The sequence below is a fragment of the Melanerpes formicivorus genome, unplaced genomic scaffold (genome assembly GCF_026170545.1).
Source record: "Melanerpes formicivorus ecotype bairdi unplaced genomic scaffold, bMelFor1.0.p_v2 SCAF_26, whole genome shotgun sequence".
NCBI lineage: Eukaryota > Metazoa > Chordata > Aves > Piciformes > Picidae > Melanerpes > Melanerpes formicivorus.
This window is the reverse complement of record NW_027142378.1, coordinates 787,026-803,560: the sequence shown is the minus strand read 5'-3', so window position 1 is coordinate 803,560 and position 16,535 is coordinate 787,026. Positions and strand designations below refer to the sequence as shown.

Sequence of the window (16,535 nt, the reverse complement as noted above, 5' to 3'; positions counted from 1 at the left end):
TACAGTTCACTTGTCTGCATAGAGGTCGTGCTGTGCCTGGCAGTAGTCTCCACTGCCCTTCAGAAACTCCATAAATGTGTGACCCAGAACACCACAGAACTGCTGCAGAGAGAGGGGACACAACACAGAGCAGAGGGGGGTCAGCAGGGGGACGGCAGGGTGCCGCGCCGAGGGGAGCAGGGGGCCAGCGGCGCCCAGCAGGGACGCCACAGCACACCGGCCCAGAGACAATGCACAATGCAAACACAGCCCAATGAAGGCCCAAAGCCCAAGGAGCTTCTCAGGGTGGAATCTGTAACCCAAGAATCCTGCCTCCCCCCCACATCCCTTCCCTGGAGGTGTTGAAGGCCAGGCTGGATAAGGCCTTGAGCAGCCTGGGCTGGTGGAAGGTGTCATAGTATCATGGTATCAGTCAGGGTTGGAAGGGACCACAAGGATCAGCTAGTTCCAACCCCCCTGCCATGGGCAGGGACACCCCACACTAGATCAGCCTGGCCAGAGCCTCATCCAGCCTGGCCTTAAACACCTCCAGGGACAGGGCCTCAACCACCTCCCTGGACAACCCATTCCAGGGTCTCACCACTCTCATGGGGAAGAACTTCCTCCTCACCTCCAGCCTGAATCTCCCCACCTCCAGCTTCATTCCATTCCCCCTAGTCCTATCACTACCTGAGATCCTGAGCAGTCCCTCCCCAGCCTTCTTGTAGCCCCCTTCAGATACTGGAAGGCCACAATGAGGTCACCTGGGAGCCTTCTCTTCTGCAGACTGAACAGCCCCAACTCCTTCAGTCTGTCCTCACAGCAGAGCAGCTCCAGCCCTCTGATCATCCTCCTGGCCCTTCTCTGGACACCTCCCAGCACCTCCAGATCTCTCTTGTAATAGGGGTCCCTGCCCACAGCAGGGGGGTGGCACTGACTGATCTTCAGGGGCCCTTCATCCCAACCCATCCTGTGACTCTGAAGGATTCCTTGGAAATAAGCACAGTCAGTGATGCAAAGGGTCCAGCCAGGGTAGTCTGACAGACCCATGGAACTGTTTGGGTTGGCAAAGCCCTCAGAGTGCATCCAGCCCAGCCACCGACCCAACCCCACCATGGCCACCAAACCACGGCCCCAGGTGCCACGGCCACAGCTTGCTGGAACCCCTCCAGGGTGCCTGGAGGGCAGCAGGTGGTGCAGCTGCACGATGGAGCACTGAAAGGACCTTTAGAACACCAAACCAGACACCTCCAGGCAGGCACTCAGCCAGCTTCCTGGAGAGAAGCCTGAAGGCTGCACCATTCTCCCAGGCATGGCTTCCTACCAGAGAGGAGACAGAAACTGGTAGCACACTTTGCTGTGCCCTGGGCCACCACCACCACCACTTCTCTCCAGCTTGTGGGATGGAGCTTGCCAGTGACTAAAAAACCTCTCTCAGGTGCCTTGCTGTGGCAGCTTGAGGGCCAGTGGATTCTAAATCAAATCAGCATGGAAAAGGAGCAAGAAGGATCCTCTGAAGCCCCAAGCCAACAAGAGTAACAGGACCCAGGAGACCTGAGGCTCAGAACTCCCAGAGCTGTCATCTGCAGAGCAGCCATGCCCCAGCAGAAGGCAGGGGAGCCTCAGACTGCTGGGACCAGAGCTAGGAAACAGCAACTGGGGAAAAGCAAGAACCAGAGAGAGCTTTCTCCAGGCCACTTCCAAGGAGGAGCAGAGCAGCACAGAGGGACAGGCCAGCTCTAAGCTGCTGGAGCTGCATGAGGCCTTGGGCTGCTTCCCACGGGGGCTGGCAGATCCCAGGGTTATCTCCTGCTAAGCTGCTCAGAGCTGGGCCCGTGCCCTGGCACAGGGTGAGGAGTGGAGGCTGGCAGAGCCAGGAATAGAACAGCATCCCAGGGAGCTCCAGGAGGAGAAGGGCTCAGAAGGGAGAAGAAAAGATCTTTCCAGCTGGGAGCTGGGGCACAGAAGGATGTTGGGGGAGTGGGAACTGTGACCATGGCCTCTAAGTGGGGCAGGTAGGCAGTGACAAGTGACAGCAGCAGAGAAAAAGGCCTCAGGATGCACTAGGGGAAGGGTAGGTTGGACTTCAGAAGAAACTTTTTGACTGAAGGGGTTCTCCAAGCCTGGCACAGGGAGGTGGCTGAATCCCCATCCCTGGAGGTGCTTCCCAGAGGCAGAGATGTGGTGCTGAGGGCCATGTCTGGACTCCATGATCTTAGAATGGTTGCAGCTGGGAAAGCCTTCAGGTTCTGTGACTGGAAAAACAACTTGGCAAGCTAAGGGCAAGTGCAGCTACCAGCAGAAGCTGTCCTGTCCACCATGGGATAGAGTCATGGGCACTGTGACTGCACCACTACCAGCACCTCTTTGAGAGAACTTAGAGGGTGGCTTCATTCCAGCAAGAAGACATCTGGAAGTGAGGCAGAAATTGTTGGCAGTGGGGCTGGAGAGACACTGGCACAGGTTGCCCAGGGAGGCTGCGGATGTCTCCTCCCTGGAGGTATTCAGGTCCAGGCTGGATGAGGCCTGGAGCAGCCTGGGCTGGTGGGAGGTGTCCCTGCCCATGGCAGGGGGTTGGCACTGGATGAGCTTTGAGGTCCCTTCCAAGCCAACCCATTCTGTGCCTCCATGCTGAGGAGCAGTTACTGATGGCAGAGGTCCACCTCTGTTAGCTGTCATGGACAAGATGCACCTCCTTATCTCCTGGGCCATGACTGACTGCAGTGTGATACCCACAGTGAGCACAGCACCCTCCTGGGGCCAGAGAAAGCCACCTGAATCCCAAGGAGATAGACTCCAGATGGGAGGATTCCAAGGGTTTAGTTGCAACACCCTGAGGGAAGGAAGGAGGCTTCCTGCAGTATGCAGGTCAGGGGGGATCAGGAGTCCTCTCCAAACTTCCTGCAGGAGATGATGCAACTCCAGGGGTGATGAAACCCAGCCCATGTGACTGCTCCCAGCTCTGCCTGGCCCACGAGAAACCCACGTGCAGGGAAGCCTCCACAGATCCTGGGGAGGAGAAGCCACCAGAGACCACTCCACCCCTCTGCAAAAGGACCTGCTCGAGCTTCCCCAAGCAGGGAGTCTCCAAACCACCTCCTCTCTGCAACAGCACGCTGGGCAGAGGCTGCCTCCCGTCAGCCAATGACCCAGGGAGTCTGGGCAACATCAGAGAGCCAGCAGGGAGTCAGGGAAGGCTTTGGGTGGGATAGGCCCTCTGTGATCACCCAGTCCAACCAGCAACCCAACCCCACCGTGGCCACTAAACCCTGGCCCCAAGAGCCATGGCCACAGGGTTCTTGCATGGCTGCAGGGAGCTGCATTGGGCTGATGAGGTGGATTTGGACTGACTGGAGAAGGTGAGAGCTCCTGCCAGCTGAGACCTCAGCAATGCCCTGCTCTGGGTGCTGTGGCTGGTCCTGAAGAGCAGCAGCAATCAGGCAGCCCACACCCAGCATCCCCACACGGAGCGGCAGAGCAGGAAGGCTTCACAAGGTCTAAGCCATTGGACAAAGCTAAATTCTCTCCATCTCCAGCCCCACTGGCAGCAGTTCCTCTTGGTAGGGCAATGCCAGCCCTCTCCCCTAGCTCCTGGTGGCTCTGTCACTCCTTTCTCCTCCCTCCACTCCCACTGTGGGTCAGAGGACGGGACCCCGAGGTGGGCTGTAAACTGGCTTCAAGAAGAGAGCCCAGAGAGCTCTGATCAGCAGCACAGAGCCCACCTGGAGGCCTGTGGTGCTCCCCAGGGATCAGGGCTGGGTCCAGCTTTGTTCAATGTCATCATCTGTGCCCTGAAGGAGGGGACTGAAGCAAGTTCAGCAAGTTCACTGCAGATAAGGAGCTGGGGGTGGTGGCTGACACCCCCCAGGCTGTGCTGGCATCCAGAGAGCGCTGGACAGGCTGAGAGCTGGGGGAAGGAGAACCTCAGCAAGTTCAGGAAGGAGTCCTGCCTCTGGGGAGGACAACCCCAGACACCAGCACAGACTAAGGGTAGTCCTGCTGGGAAGTGTCCTAAAGGGCCATAAAGATACACATTTTATTAGAGAAGCAGCTCCATGGAGAAGGGCCTTGGAGTGCTGGTGGGCAGCAAGCTCTCCACAGGACAGCAATGTGCCCTTGTGGGCAAGAGGGCCAAGGGCATCCTGGGGTGCATCAGAAGTGTGGCCAGCAGGGCTAGGCAGGTTCTGCTGCCCTCTGCTCTGCCCTGCTGAGACCACAGCTGGAGTGTTGTGAGACAGAGACCTGCTGGAGAGAATCCAGCAGAAGCTATGAGGATGATTTGGGGCCTGGAACATCTCTGCTGTGAGGAAAGGATGAGAGCCCTGGGGCTGCTGAGCCTGGAGAGGAGAAGGCTGAGAGGGGATCTGAGCAATGCCTGTAAATATCTGAGGGGTGGGGGGCAAGAAGGGGCCAGGCTCTGGTCAGTGGTGTCCTGGGACAGGACAAGGGGCAGTGGACACCAACTGGAAGCCAGGAGGTTCCACCTCAGCAGGAGGAGAAAATTCCTTGGTGTGAGGGTGCTGAGCCCTGGAGCAGGCTGCCCAGAGAGGTTGTGGAGTCTCCTTCTCTGGAGGCTTTGCAGCCCCAGCTGGCTGTGCTCTGTGTGCCCTGCCCTGGCAGGGGGCTGGACTGGGTGAGCTCCAGAGGCACCTTCCAACCACTCTGTGTCACTTCTGTGTTCCTTCCAACATTTCCCCCCTGAAATGCTTCTGCTCCTCAGAGCCAATTTCCATCCCCTTTGCTGTTCCATCAATGGTGCAATCAGAGCTGACATTTAAGTGGCATCTGCAGGGTTTGGTTGGGTTTTCCTTTCTGACTTGACAGCTTTATGAGATTACAAGGAGCCAGGGTTCATGCTTCTGAGTCACCGCTTCGGGAAGGCTCCACAGATGCAAGGAGACATATTGGGAAGCTCTCTTTGGCAGGCAGCTGTTAACACAGGAACCTCAGGACCTGAGAAGCTGTCTCCAGCAGAAATCAACACCAGAATCTCAAGACCCTTATGCCACAGCACCTGTCAGCATGTAACTTCCCCCTCAACGTGAACAGAAGTGTCTTTACTGCAGGGGTGCTGAAGCCCTGGAGCAGGATGCTCAGAGAGGCTGTGGAGCTTCCTCCTCTTGAGACTTTCCAGCCCCAGCTGGATGTGTTCTGTGTGCCCTGCCCTGGGTGCCCTGCTCTGGCAGGGGGTAGGACTGGGTGATCCCTGGAGGTCCCTTCCAACCCCTACCATTCCATGACTTGCAGTGTGTGCAGTCAGCTACTAGTGAGCAACCAAGCCCTGTGCAGAACAGCCACTAAGTCTGAGAGGAGGGTGCAGGGAGCTGGAGGTTGGGCTCTGCTCCCCAGGCTCAGGTGACAGAAGGAGAGGCAATGGCCTGGAATTGTGAGAGTGGAAGGCTAGGGTGGAGAGGAGGAAGAATGTCTTTGCTGCCAGAGTGGTCAGGGACTGGCAGAGGCTGCTCAGAGAGGTGGTGGAGTCCCCATCCCTGGAGGTGTTGCAGAAAGCTGTGGCCATGGCACTTGGGGCCAGGGTTTGGTGGCCATGCTGGGGTTGGGCTGATGGTTGGAGTGGACGATCTTAGAGGACTTTGCCAACCCAAACACTTCCATGCTTATAATCTTGCCTGTCCTGCCATTTGGACACTGCTTTATCTTTCTGGCTTCCCTGCTTTTAGAAGAGGTATGAACAACCACCAGACCTTCAGGGGTTTGTGCTTAGAACACAACGTGCTCTGTGCTCACAGGCTCAGAGTGTCACAGCCTGGCTTGGGTTGGAAGGGATCCTCAAGACCATCCAGTTCCAACCCCCTGCCGTGGGCAGGGACACCTCCCACCAGCCCAGGTTGCTCAGGGCTTCATCCAGCCTGGCCTTCAACACCTCCAGGCAGGAGACAGCCACAGCCTCCCTGAGCAACCTGTTCCAGATGCTGAGGTTAGCAGGGGAGTAGGTAAGGAAGGAACTGAACAGGAGAGTCGGTAATCAATTGCCACAGAATTGCCTAGATGGGGAAAGCCCTTTGAGGTCATCGATGCCAATCACCGGCGGTTAACAGGGCAGTAAACAACAAATACACTTAGAAAGCAAACAGAGGAGGAAGGGGAAAGCTCTGCCGGAGTGCTGCGAGCCACCTGCGGCAGGAAATGCCGGAGCCAGGCGGCAGGCTCTGCTCCGCAGCTGGGCTCGGCCTGCAGCTGAGAGCTCCCGAGCTGCCGACAGCCACCAACAGCCTGGCACCCCCCACCAGCAGCCTGGCACCCCCACCAGCAAGCATGGTGCCCCCATAGCAGCCTGGCACCCCCCACCAGCAAGCCCAGTGCCTCCATAGCAGCCTGGCACCCCCATAGCAGCCTGGCATCCCCACCAGCAAGCCCCGTGCCCACATAGCCTGGCACCCCCATAGCAGCCTGGCACCCCCACCAGCAAGCCTGGCACCCCCATAGCAGCCTGGCACCCCCACCAGCAAGCCTGGCACCCCCACCAGCAAGCATGGTGCCCCCATAGCAGCCTGGCACCCCCACCAGCAAGCATGGCACCCCCCACCAGCAAGCATGGCGCCCCCATAGCAGCCTGGCACCCCCACCAGCAAGCCTGGCACCCCCACCAGCAAGCATGGTGCCCCCCATAGCAGCCTGGCACCCCCACCAGCAAGCCTGGCACCCCCCCTAGCAGCCTGGCACCCCCACCAGCAAGCCCGGTACCCCCATAGCAGCCTGGCACCCCCATAGCAGCCTGGCACCCCCACCAGCAAGCCTGGCACCCCCCTAGCAGCCTGGCACCCCCACCAGCAAGCCCGGTACCCCCATAGCAGCCTGGCACCCCCATAGCAGCCTGGCACCCCCACCAGCAAGCCTGGCACCCCCACCAGCAAGCCCGGTACCCCCATAGCAGCCTGGCACCCCCCACCAGCAAGCCTGGCACCCCCACCAGCAAGCCCGGTACCCCCATAGCAGCCTGGCACCCCCACCAGCAAGCCTGGCACCCCCACCAGCAAGCCCGGTACCCCCATAGCAGCCTGGCACCCCCACCAGCAAGCCTGGTACCCCCCATAGCAGCCTGGCACCCCCCACCAGCAAGCCCGGTACCCCCGTAGCAGCCTGGCACCCCCACCAGCAAGCCCGGTGCCCCCACACGGCCGCCGCGCCAGCTCGGGCAGCTCCCGCCCCGCAGCCACACCACAGCCCCGCAAAGCTCATTGTGGGAAGCATTCGCAGCTCCTACGGAGACAAAGCGTCCGCCCCGGCCCTCGCAGCGGGGCCCAGAGCCGCCGCGGCCCGGCCGCGCCCCCCCCCCGCGCCGCCAGCGGGCAAGCCCGGACCTGCCCGCCCAGCCCCGAGCCGCCCCAGGCCGCGGCTGGCCCCGGGCCTGCTCGGCGCCGCCGTCGGCGGCCAAGGAGACGCTGCCCGGCGGTCACGGGTGCGCAGCACGCCGCGCTCGCGCTGCCGGCGCGGAGCCATCTTGGCCGCGAGCGGCCGCGCCCGGAGCCGCCTGCAGCCGCCCGGCAGCGCCCGGCCCGGCGCGGAGCTGCGGCCGCGGGGGCTCTGCCCTGCCTGTCGCTTCCCTCCCCGGCGGCGGGGGCAGGCCGGGCCGGCGGGTGGGGCCGCGGGCAGCCGGGCTCACAAAGCGCCTTTGTGGCCGCGGCGAGCGCAGGGCTCGGTCCCGCTCCTTCTCTTCCTCCTCCCCAGGCAGAGGGAGGAAGGTCGCGCTGGTGGGGCTGGCCGGGCGGAGCCCCAGCTCAGCGTGGCCGGGAGCCGGCCGGAGCCGGCGGCGTGGCTGGGGCGGCAGAACAAAGAGACAAACATGGAGGAGCCGGGGCAGGGGCCGGGCTGGACGGAGCAGAGCGCAGCCGGGGCAGGGCTGGACGGAGAACGCAGCCCAGGCCGGACAGAGGGGAGCGGAGCGGGGCCGGGCTGGACGGAGGAGAGCGCAGCGCGGGGCCGGGGCAGGACCGAACGGAGGAGAGCGCAGCCGGGGCCGGGCTGGACGAAGGGGAGCGCAGCGGGACCGGGCTGGACGGTGGAGAGCGCAGCCGGGCAGGGCTCGGAGGACACTCACAGGAATATGGTTACTCATTGAAGACTGTAGCCTGATCATACAGCCGGGCTGCGGGCGCCACCGCCGGGGGCAGGAGAAGCAGAACCGGCAGAAGAAGAAGAAGGAAGAGGAGGAGGAAGCGCTGGAGGCCGCGGAGCTGCCGGCGGAGGTTCGGCGGCGGAGCGGGGCTGGACCATACAGCTGCGACGGGCGGGCGGGCGGCTCTGCGGGGCTGCAGCAGCGGGAGGAGGGACACCGAGCGCCGCCTTCCCCCCCTCACAACCCTGCACAAGCGCCCCGGGGACCGCCCCGCGCTCGCCGCACGTCAGCCAGCGCCGCCCGGCCGCCCAATGCCCGCCGCCGGCTGCGCGTCCGGGGCGGCACGGGACAGGAGCGGAGGCGGAGGCAGCCGGCGGGAACCGGTTTGTGAATGGAGCGGGGGGCGGCGGGGGCACGGCGGGGCACGGCCGGCAGCGAGCGGGAGCGCCGCCGCCCAGCAGCGCTGAGGGCGTGGAAGGGGTTCTGCTGGAAAGGGCTCCCGGCTCACCCAGCACCACCTCCCGCACAGCACAGCACCGCACCGCGACCCACGCCGGGACTCCACCGCCGCCCTGAGCCGCCTTGTGCCTCCCTGTGCCTCCCCGCTCCAACGCCGCCCTGGGCAGCCTGTCCCAACGCCTGACCACGCTTTCAGTCAGGAAGTTTCCTCTGGTATCAAACCTAACCCCACCCCGGGTGCGACCCGAGGCCATTGCCTGCTGGCTCCTGGGGAGCAGAGCCCCGCAGCCGCTGCAGGGCGAGCGAGGCTGAGCCCTGAGGGAGCAGCCACGGCTCCGTTTAATCCCTACAGCCCCCCCCCCCCCCCGGTGCTCGGGGGCTGCAGAACCTCTTTAGCGACTTTAATGCCAATAGGAAGCTCTTAGAGCATTTTGTCCCCAGATTACGCTGTGCTTCTGAGTCCAGGTAACAACATCACCGTGTCTGGGTTTACAGATGGAGAGTAGGACAGAAGTGTTGTGGGGAAGGAGGGCAACACTCAGCCCGGTGCCATCCCTTCCTCCTAGGCAATGCACAGGTGTCAGTGCAGGGCAGGCACAGAGCCATGCAATGAGTTGGCTTGGAAGGAACCTCAAAGACCATCCAGCTCCAGTCCCCTGCTATGGACAGCGACACCTCACACCAGCCCAGATTGCTCAAGGCCTTGTCCAGCCTGGCTCTGAACACCTCCAGGGAGGAGGCATCCACAGACCTCCCTGGGCAACCTGTGCCAGTGTCTTCCCACCCTCACTGCAAAGAATTTTTTCCTCCTCTGAAGTCTCAACCACTCTTCTCCCAGCTCAAAGCCATTGTCCCTCATCCTGTCATGCCCAGCCCTTGTCAAAAGACTCCACCACCTCCCTGGGCAGTCTCTGCCAGTCCCTGACCACTCCTAGCAAAGAAATTTTTCCTCGTCTCCAACCTAAACCTCCTCCGGGGCAACCTAAGGCCATTTCCTGTCCTCATATCACTTGTTACTAGGGAGCAGAGCCTAGCCCCCACCTCACTGCAGCCTCCTCTCAGGGAGCTGGAGAGAGCAATGAGGTCTCCTTCAGCTTCCTCCACACTGAACACCCCCAGCTCCCTCAGCTGCTCCTCCCCAGTCCCTTCCCCAGACTGGTTACCCTGTGTCAGGAAGGAAGCACTCAGGATTCATCATGAAGTTCATTCACTCCTAAAGCTCTTTCTCATCCTCACAACAAATCCATTCTCTGCTTTCTGCCCCAGAGGCAGCAGAGCAGGACGTGGTCTGCAGTGTGCAGTCACACAGTATCCCTGCCTCTCTTTGAAGTGGTTTAGCCTTTAATTTCATGCTCTTTCAGCTGTGAGAGGGCAGCTTCTGTGGGGTTTGTGAAGGTCCAGCTTCAAAATACTGCTCATGTGTTTGAAACCTGAGTCTTTAGGAATGAACTCATAAATCCCAGTTGTGTCCTGAAGAAGAGAGTGGAAAGCAGGACAAGGGAGGCTCTCCTGCACCTCTACTCTGCTCTGCCGAGGCTACATCTGGAGTACTGGGGCCCTCTCAAGAGGGACAGGGAACTGCTGGACAGAGTCCAGTGGAGGCTCTGAAGATGCTGAGGGGCCTGGAGCAGCTCTCTGAGGAGAGCCCTGGGGCTCTTGAGCCTGGAGAAGAGCAGCCCTGGGGTGATCAGAGCAATGCTCAGCAAGAGCTAAAGGCTGGGGGGCAAGAGGCTGGAGCTGGGCTCTTGTCAGTGGTGCCCAGGGACAGCACAAGGGGCAGAGGGCACAAACTGGAACCCAGGGAGTGTCACCTCAACAGACGGAGAAACTTCTTTGGTGGGAGGGTGCTGGGGGCCTGGAGCAGGCTGCCCAGAGAGGTTGTGGAGTCTCCTTCTCTGGAGAGCTTCCAACATTGTCCTCCTGGGTAAGCTGCTGTGGGTGCCCTGCTGGAGCAAGGGGTTGGGCTGGGTGGGCTCTTGAGGTCTTTCCAGGGAGCTGTAGAGAGCAATGAGGTCTCCCTCCATTCCTGCTCTGTCTGTGTGGGATTCAGGTCCACACTGGAGGGTTTTGAGTATTGTGTCCAGTTCTGGGCCCCTCAGTTTAAGAAGGACATTGAAACACTTGAACGTGTCCAGAGAAGGGCAACGAGGCTGGGGAGAGGCCTTGAGCACAGCCCTGTGAGGAGAGGCTGAGGGAGCTGGGGTTGCTTAGCCTGGAGAAGAAGAGGCTCAGGGGTGACCTCATTGCCCTGTACTACTACCTGAAAGGTGGTTGTAGCCAGGAAGGGGTTGGTCTCTTCTCCCAGGCAAGCAGCACCAGAACAAGAGGACACAGTCTCAAGCTGTGCCAGGGGAGGTTTAGACTCGAGGTGAGGAGAAAGTTCTTCACCGAGCGAGTTGTTCGTCATTGGAATGTGCTGCCCAGGGAGGTGGTGGAGTCCCCATCCCTGGAGGCGTTCAAGAGGGGATTGGACGTGGCACTTGGTGCCATGGTCTAGTCATGAGGTCTGTGGTGACAGGTTGAACTCGATGATCCTCGAGGTCTCTTCCAACCTTGGTGATACTGTGATACTGTGATACTGTGATACTGTTTGCTGGTTAGTTGTTTGACTTCACAGAATCACAGCATGGTAGGGTTGGAAGGACCCTCTGGGGACCTTTGAGTCCAAGCCCTGCCAGAGCAGGGACACCAAAGGCAGCTCACACCTCCAGCTTTCCCTCTGGTTTCCCTCTCTGACAAAAGGGCTTTTCCTCTGCAGGACTCATTGGCTGTGGTGAATTTCTCCTGCTGCTATTTTTACCTTGCTTCAGCTGGATTTAGATTGACCTCAGCTGGACAGGAATTGGTTTGTAGGACCTGGTTTGTTGGGTTTTTTTCCCAAGGATTTAAATGATTGCTTTTGCACAATCTCTGAGGGCTGGAGGGGGGTGTGGAGGGTGGTGTTTGTTTGTTTGTGTTTTAGTTTAGTTTTTCATCTTCAGGATTGTTTCTGCTTTGTATTTGTTGGCTTCCTGGTTTCTTGGCTGGCACAGTTTCCAGGTTGAGACTGCCTTAGCATACAATCCCAGAGTGGCTCAGGTTGGAAGGGAACTTAAAGCTGCAGTCTACCTGGGCTTCAGCAAGGCCTTAAACACCGTCCCCCACAGCAAACTGCTGGCCAAGCTGTCAGCCCCTGGCTTGGACAGCAGCACTCTGAGCTGGGTTAGGAACTGGCTGGAGGCTGAGCCCAGAGAGTGGTGGGGAATGGTGCCACAGCCAGCTGGCAGCCAGGCACCAGTGGTGTCCCCCAGGGATCAGTGCTGGGCCCCAGCCTGTTCAATATCTTCATTGATGATCTGGATGAGGGCACTGAGTCCATCATCAGTAACTGTGCAGATGACAGCAAGCTGGGGGCAGGAGTTGATCTGTTAGAGGGTTGGAGAGCTCTGCAGAGGGACTTTGACAGGCTGGACAGATGGGCAGAGGCCAAGGGTAGGAGATTGAACACATCCAAGTGCCAGGGGCTGCACTTTGGCCACAGCAACCCCAGGCAGTGCTACAGGCTGGGGTCAGAGTGGCTGAGAGCAGCCAGGCAGAGAGGGACCTGGGGGTGCTGGTTGAGAGTAGGCTGAACATGAGCCAGCAGTGTGCCCAGGTGGCCAAGAAGGCCAATGGCATCCTGGCCTGCATCAGGAAGAGTGTGGCCAGCAGGAGCAGGGAGGTCATTGTGCCCTGTGCTCAGCACTGGTTAGGCCACACCTTGAGTCCTGTGTACAGTTCTGTGCCCCTCAGTTTAGGCAAGATGTTGAGTTGCTGGAAGGTGTCCAGAGAAGGGCAAGAAAGCTGGGGAGGGGTCTGGAGCACAGCCCTGATGAGGAGAGGCTGAGGGAGCTGGGGTTGCTTAGCCTGGAGAAGAGGAGGCTCCTGGGAGACCTCATTGCTCTCTCCAACTCCCTGAAGGGAGGTTGTAGCCAGGTGGGGGTTGGTCTCTTCTGCCAGGCAAGCAGCACCAGAACAAGAGGACACAGTCTCAAGCTGTGCCAGGGGAGGTTTAGGCTGGAGGTTAGGAAGAATTTCTTCCCAGAGAGAGTGATTGCCCATTGGAATGTGCTGCCCAGGGAGGTGGTGGAGTCGCCATCATTGGAGGTGTTCAGGAGGAGACTTGATGGGGTGCTTGGTGCCATGGTTTAGTTGATTAGATGGTGTTGGGTGATTAGTTGGTGTTGGGTGATAGGTTGGATGCGATGATCTCTGAGGTCTCTTCCAACCTGGTTTATTCTATTCTATTCTGTGTGCAGGGGAGAAGCAGGCCTTGGGTTGCTGACAAGAGAAGTCTCCTCTCCTCTCCTCTCCTCTCCTCTCCTCTCCGAACCTCTCCTCTCCGAACCTCTCCTCTCCGAACCTCTCCTCTCCGAACCTCTCCTCTCCGAACCTCTCCTCTCCTCTCCGAACCTCTCCTCTCCTCTCCGAACCTCTCCTCTCCTCTCCTCTCCTCTCCTCTCCTCTCCTCTCCTCTCCTCTCCTCTCCTCTCCTCTCCTCTCCTCTCCTCTCCTCTCCTCTCCTCTCCCCTCCCCTCCCCTCCCCTCCCCTCCCCTCCCCTCCCCTCCCCTTCCCTCCTCTCCTCTCCTCCCCTCCCCTCCCCTCCCCTCCCCTCCCCTCCCCTCCCCTTCCCTTCCCTTCCCTTATCTGCAAGGGCCCTACAGGCAGGCTGGGGAGGGGCTGTGGGGTTTGGGCTGGATGATCTCCAGAGCTCCCTTCCAACACCACCCTACCACGATCCTGTGATGCCTCAGTGTCCTCAGTGCCTGCCCTCTGAGCTTAGGAACATTTGCAGTGGGATTTCCTCCAAGGCTTGCTGAGTGAAAAAAGGACTCATTATGTGCAGGCCCAAGTGAGCTGCTGGGTCAAGAGCGATCAGCAGAGCTGGGGCAGCTTCCCCTAAGCTGGTTGCTCACCCTGGGGATTGTTTGGCTGAGCCAGCACAGCTGACAGGCAGGATTTTCATAAGGGACCTGGCTAAGGAGATTAAGTTTCCAAGGGGCTGCTCATTCCAGTGGTAAATAATTCAGTGAGCCCAGGCAAGGCAAAATGGGCGAGGTGGAGCGGGGCTCTCAGCAGCACCTCCTTGGCTTGTTGGAGGTCTGCATTCATAAACTCTTGGAGCTCTTTGGGTAGGAAAATCCCTCTGAAACCATCCAGGACTCAACCCCACCACAGGCCCAAGTGCCATGGCCACAGCTTTCTGTAGCACCTCCAGAGATGGGGACTCCACCACCTCCCTGGCAGCCTCTGCCAGTCCCTGAGCACTCCTGCAGCCCTTACTGAAGCTGAGTCCAGGGGGACAATCCCCAGCCTGGTCCTGCTGGCCACCCCATTGCAGATGCATGGTGGTGTGGGAGTTGAACACCACTGGCACCCTGCTGGACAAGAGCTGGTCCTGAGGTTGTGAAGTCTCCTCTGGAGCCTTTCAAGCCCCACCTGGATGTGTTCCTGTGTGACTTCCTCTGGGTGCCCCTGCTCTGGCAGGGGGCTTGGACTCAATGACCTCCAGAGGTCCCTTCCAACCCCTGCCCTGCTGGGAGTCTGTGAATTCACCTGCAGCAGCTCCACCACTTCTGCTGTAGCAGTTAAAGCTTCTCAAGGGTATTTCACAGAATCATGGCATATGTTGGCTTGGAAGGGACCTTTAAGGTCATCCAGTCCCAACCCCCTGCCATGGGCAGGGACACCTCCCACCAGCCCAGCATGCTCAAGGCCTCATCCAGCCTGGCCTTGAACATCTCCAGGGAGGAGGCAGCCACAGCCTCCCTGGGCAGCCTGTGCCAGTGTCTCCCCACCCTCACTGTCCCCAAGGAAGAGGTTAAAGCCAGCTGGCCACTGGCCAAAGCTCCGTGGCTGTGTCACAGATGCCTGACATGAGGCTCTCCAAGCCTGGGCTGGAGCAGCCAGGACCCAGGCTGGTGAGATCTATCTCAGTGCTTCTCCCCAGCAGCATCAGGCAGCAGTGTTGGTGCAGGGAGGGTGCTGTGCTGTGACAGCCCCTTTGGATCCTCTCAGCCAAGTGTTTTTCCAGCTGGATGAGTCATCTGGGAACCCCTCAGGTGGCTTGGGATGGAGGTAGCCATGGATACTGGTGTTGCCTAGTGACACCTGCCTCACGCTGCTGAGCTGCTCCTGCCACTGCCAGCAGCACAGCCCCAGCCCCACACCAGCTCCCTGCAGCTGGCACAAGTGCACTGGGGCATGGCCTGCACTCCAGGAGCTTGGCACTGGAGTGGGTGGGCTTATCTGATACCCCCCACCACCACAGATCAAAGAGGGAGGGGGTTCAGGCTCTTTCCTCCAGCCACGTAACCCCAGCTGGTGGCTCCAGGCAGGCTCTGACTCAGTGTTGCTGTAAATCCTCAGCTGTGCTGTGGGACACAGCTGTGCACAAAGGTTCATCTGTGGCAGGACTGAAGAACCCCAGCATGGTGGGCTTGGAAGGGACCTCTGGAAATCACCCAACCCCCTGCTCCAGCAGGGCACCCACAGCAGCTTGCCCAGGAGAACAATGCCCGGGGGGGTTGGAAGGTCTCCAGAGAAGGAGACTCCACAGCCTCTCTGGGCAGCCTGCTCCAGGCCCCCAGCACCCTCCCACCAAAGAAGTTTCTCCTCCTGTTGAGGTGACACCCCCTGGGTTCCAGTTTGTGCCCTCTGCCCCTTGTGCTGTCCCTGGGCACCACTGACTAGAGCCCAGCCCCTTGCCCCCCAGCCTTTAGCTCTTGCTGAGCATTGCTCAGATCCCCTCTGGGGCTGCTCTGCTCCAGGCTCAGCAGCCCCAGCTCACAGAGCTGCTTCAGAGCCTCCCCTGGACTCTCTCGAGCTATTCCCTGCCCCTCCTGAACTAGGGAGCCCAGAACTGGACCCAGTACTCCAGACGTGGCCTCAGCAGGGCAGAGCAGGAGAGGAGAACCTCTCTTGCCCTGCTGCCCACACTCTTTTTGGTGCTCCCTAGGACCCCCTTGGCCTTCTTGACCACAGGCCCCTTGCTGGCTGATGGGGGACTCATTGTCCCCCAGCACTCCCAGGCCCTTCCCCACAGGGCTGCTCCCCAGCCTGGGCAGAGTCCTGGGAGTGAGTGAGGTACCCACAGCCCTGTGAACTCCTGCCCAGGCTGATGAACAAAGCAGGAGGAGCAGGAGAAGCTGGGCCATCTGCTTGGCACCTTTGCAGAGCCCTGATGCAGGACAGAGCCCTTTGCCCTCTCCTGAGTCTCGGGGAGCCCCAGCAGCGGGCAGGAAGGGCCCAGGCTGCAGGGGGGCAGAGCCAGCCCACATATCTGCTCCCCAGCAGGTGCCCCCCCGAGCTGTCCTGGGCAGGGGGTGTTCCTTCCCAGGGCAGGCCCCTCCACTTGCCACAGGTGCTTGTGCTCAGCCTTCTGCAGCAGTGACCTTGGCCATCTGCAGCTGTAGATCATTAATCTGGTCCCTGGCTCAGGCTGCAGCTGCTCAGACTCCGTGGGCTGTGGTGCAGGGGAGAGGCTGCTCCCCGTGGGCAGCCCGCAGGCAGCTGCCATGGAGAGCCATGGGCAGCAGAGCAGGGAGGACATCCTGGGCTGGCCAGCCTGGCTGTCAGGGGGTGTTCTGTGCTCAGTCTGCTCTGGAGTGCTCTCTGCAGGGTTAGAACTGCCCTGGCATAAATGTTTCTATGTGTCTGAGGGCTAGGAGTCAAGAGGGAGGGGACAGCCACTTCTCACTTGCACCCTGTGATAGGGCAAGGGGCAGCAGATGGAAACTACAGCACAGGGGGTTCCACCTCAACATGAGGAGGAGCTTCTTTGCTGTGGGGGTCACAGAGCTCTGGAACAGGCTGCCTGGAGAGGTTGTGGAGTCTCCTTCTCTGGGGACTTTTAAGCCCTGTGTGGATTCATTCCTGTGTGACCTGCACTAGATTCTATGGTCCTGCTCTGGCAGGGGGGTTGGACTCAAAGATCAGCAGAGGTCCCTTACAACCTCTAACATCCTGTGAGCCTGTATTCCAGCAAGCTCATCCCCAGCCCTC

The 16,535-nt window shown here is 60.1% G+C and overlaps 1 protein-coding gene across 1 annotated transcript; it reads right to left on the bottom strand.

Annotated features, from left to right (window-relative positions):
- Positions 1-6: 6 nt before the first annotated feature.
- LOC137448679 (uncharacterized) lies at positions 7-8,311 on the bottom strand. Its single transcript, XM_068153428.1, has 2 exons — positions 8,036-8,311; positions 7-102 (listed from the first exon to the last, which is right to left on the bottom strand). The coding sequence occupies exons 1-2, from the start codon at positions 8,072-8,074 to the stop codon at positions 7-9; spliced, it is 135 nt and encodes a 44-aa protein (XP_068009529.1). The 5' UTR covers positions 8,075-8,311.
- Positions 8,312-16,535: the final 8,224 nt, after the last annotated feature.

Excerpts from the sequence above, each read along its gene's own strand:
- LOC137448679 (XM_068153428.1), bottom strand. The coding sequence starts at position 8,074 with ATGATCAGGCTACAGTCTTCAATGAGTAACCATATTCCT. Across the intron at positions 103-8,035 it reads CAATGAGTAACCATATTCCT|CAGTTCTGTGGTGTTCTGGG; the intron begins GTGAGTGTCCTC and ends CTCTCTCTGCAG.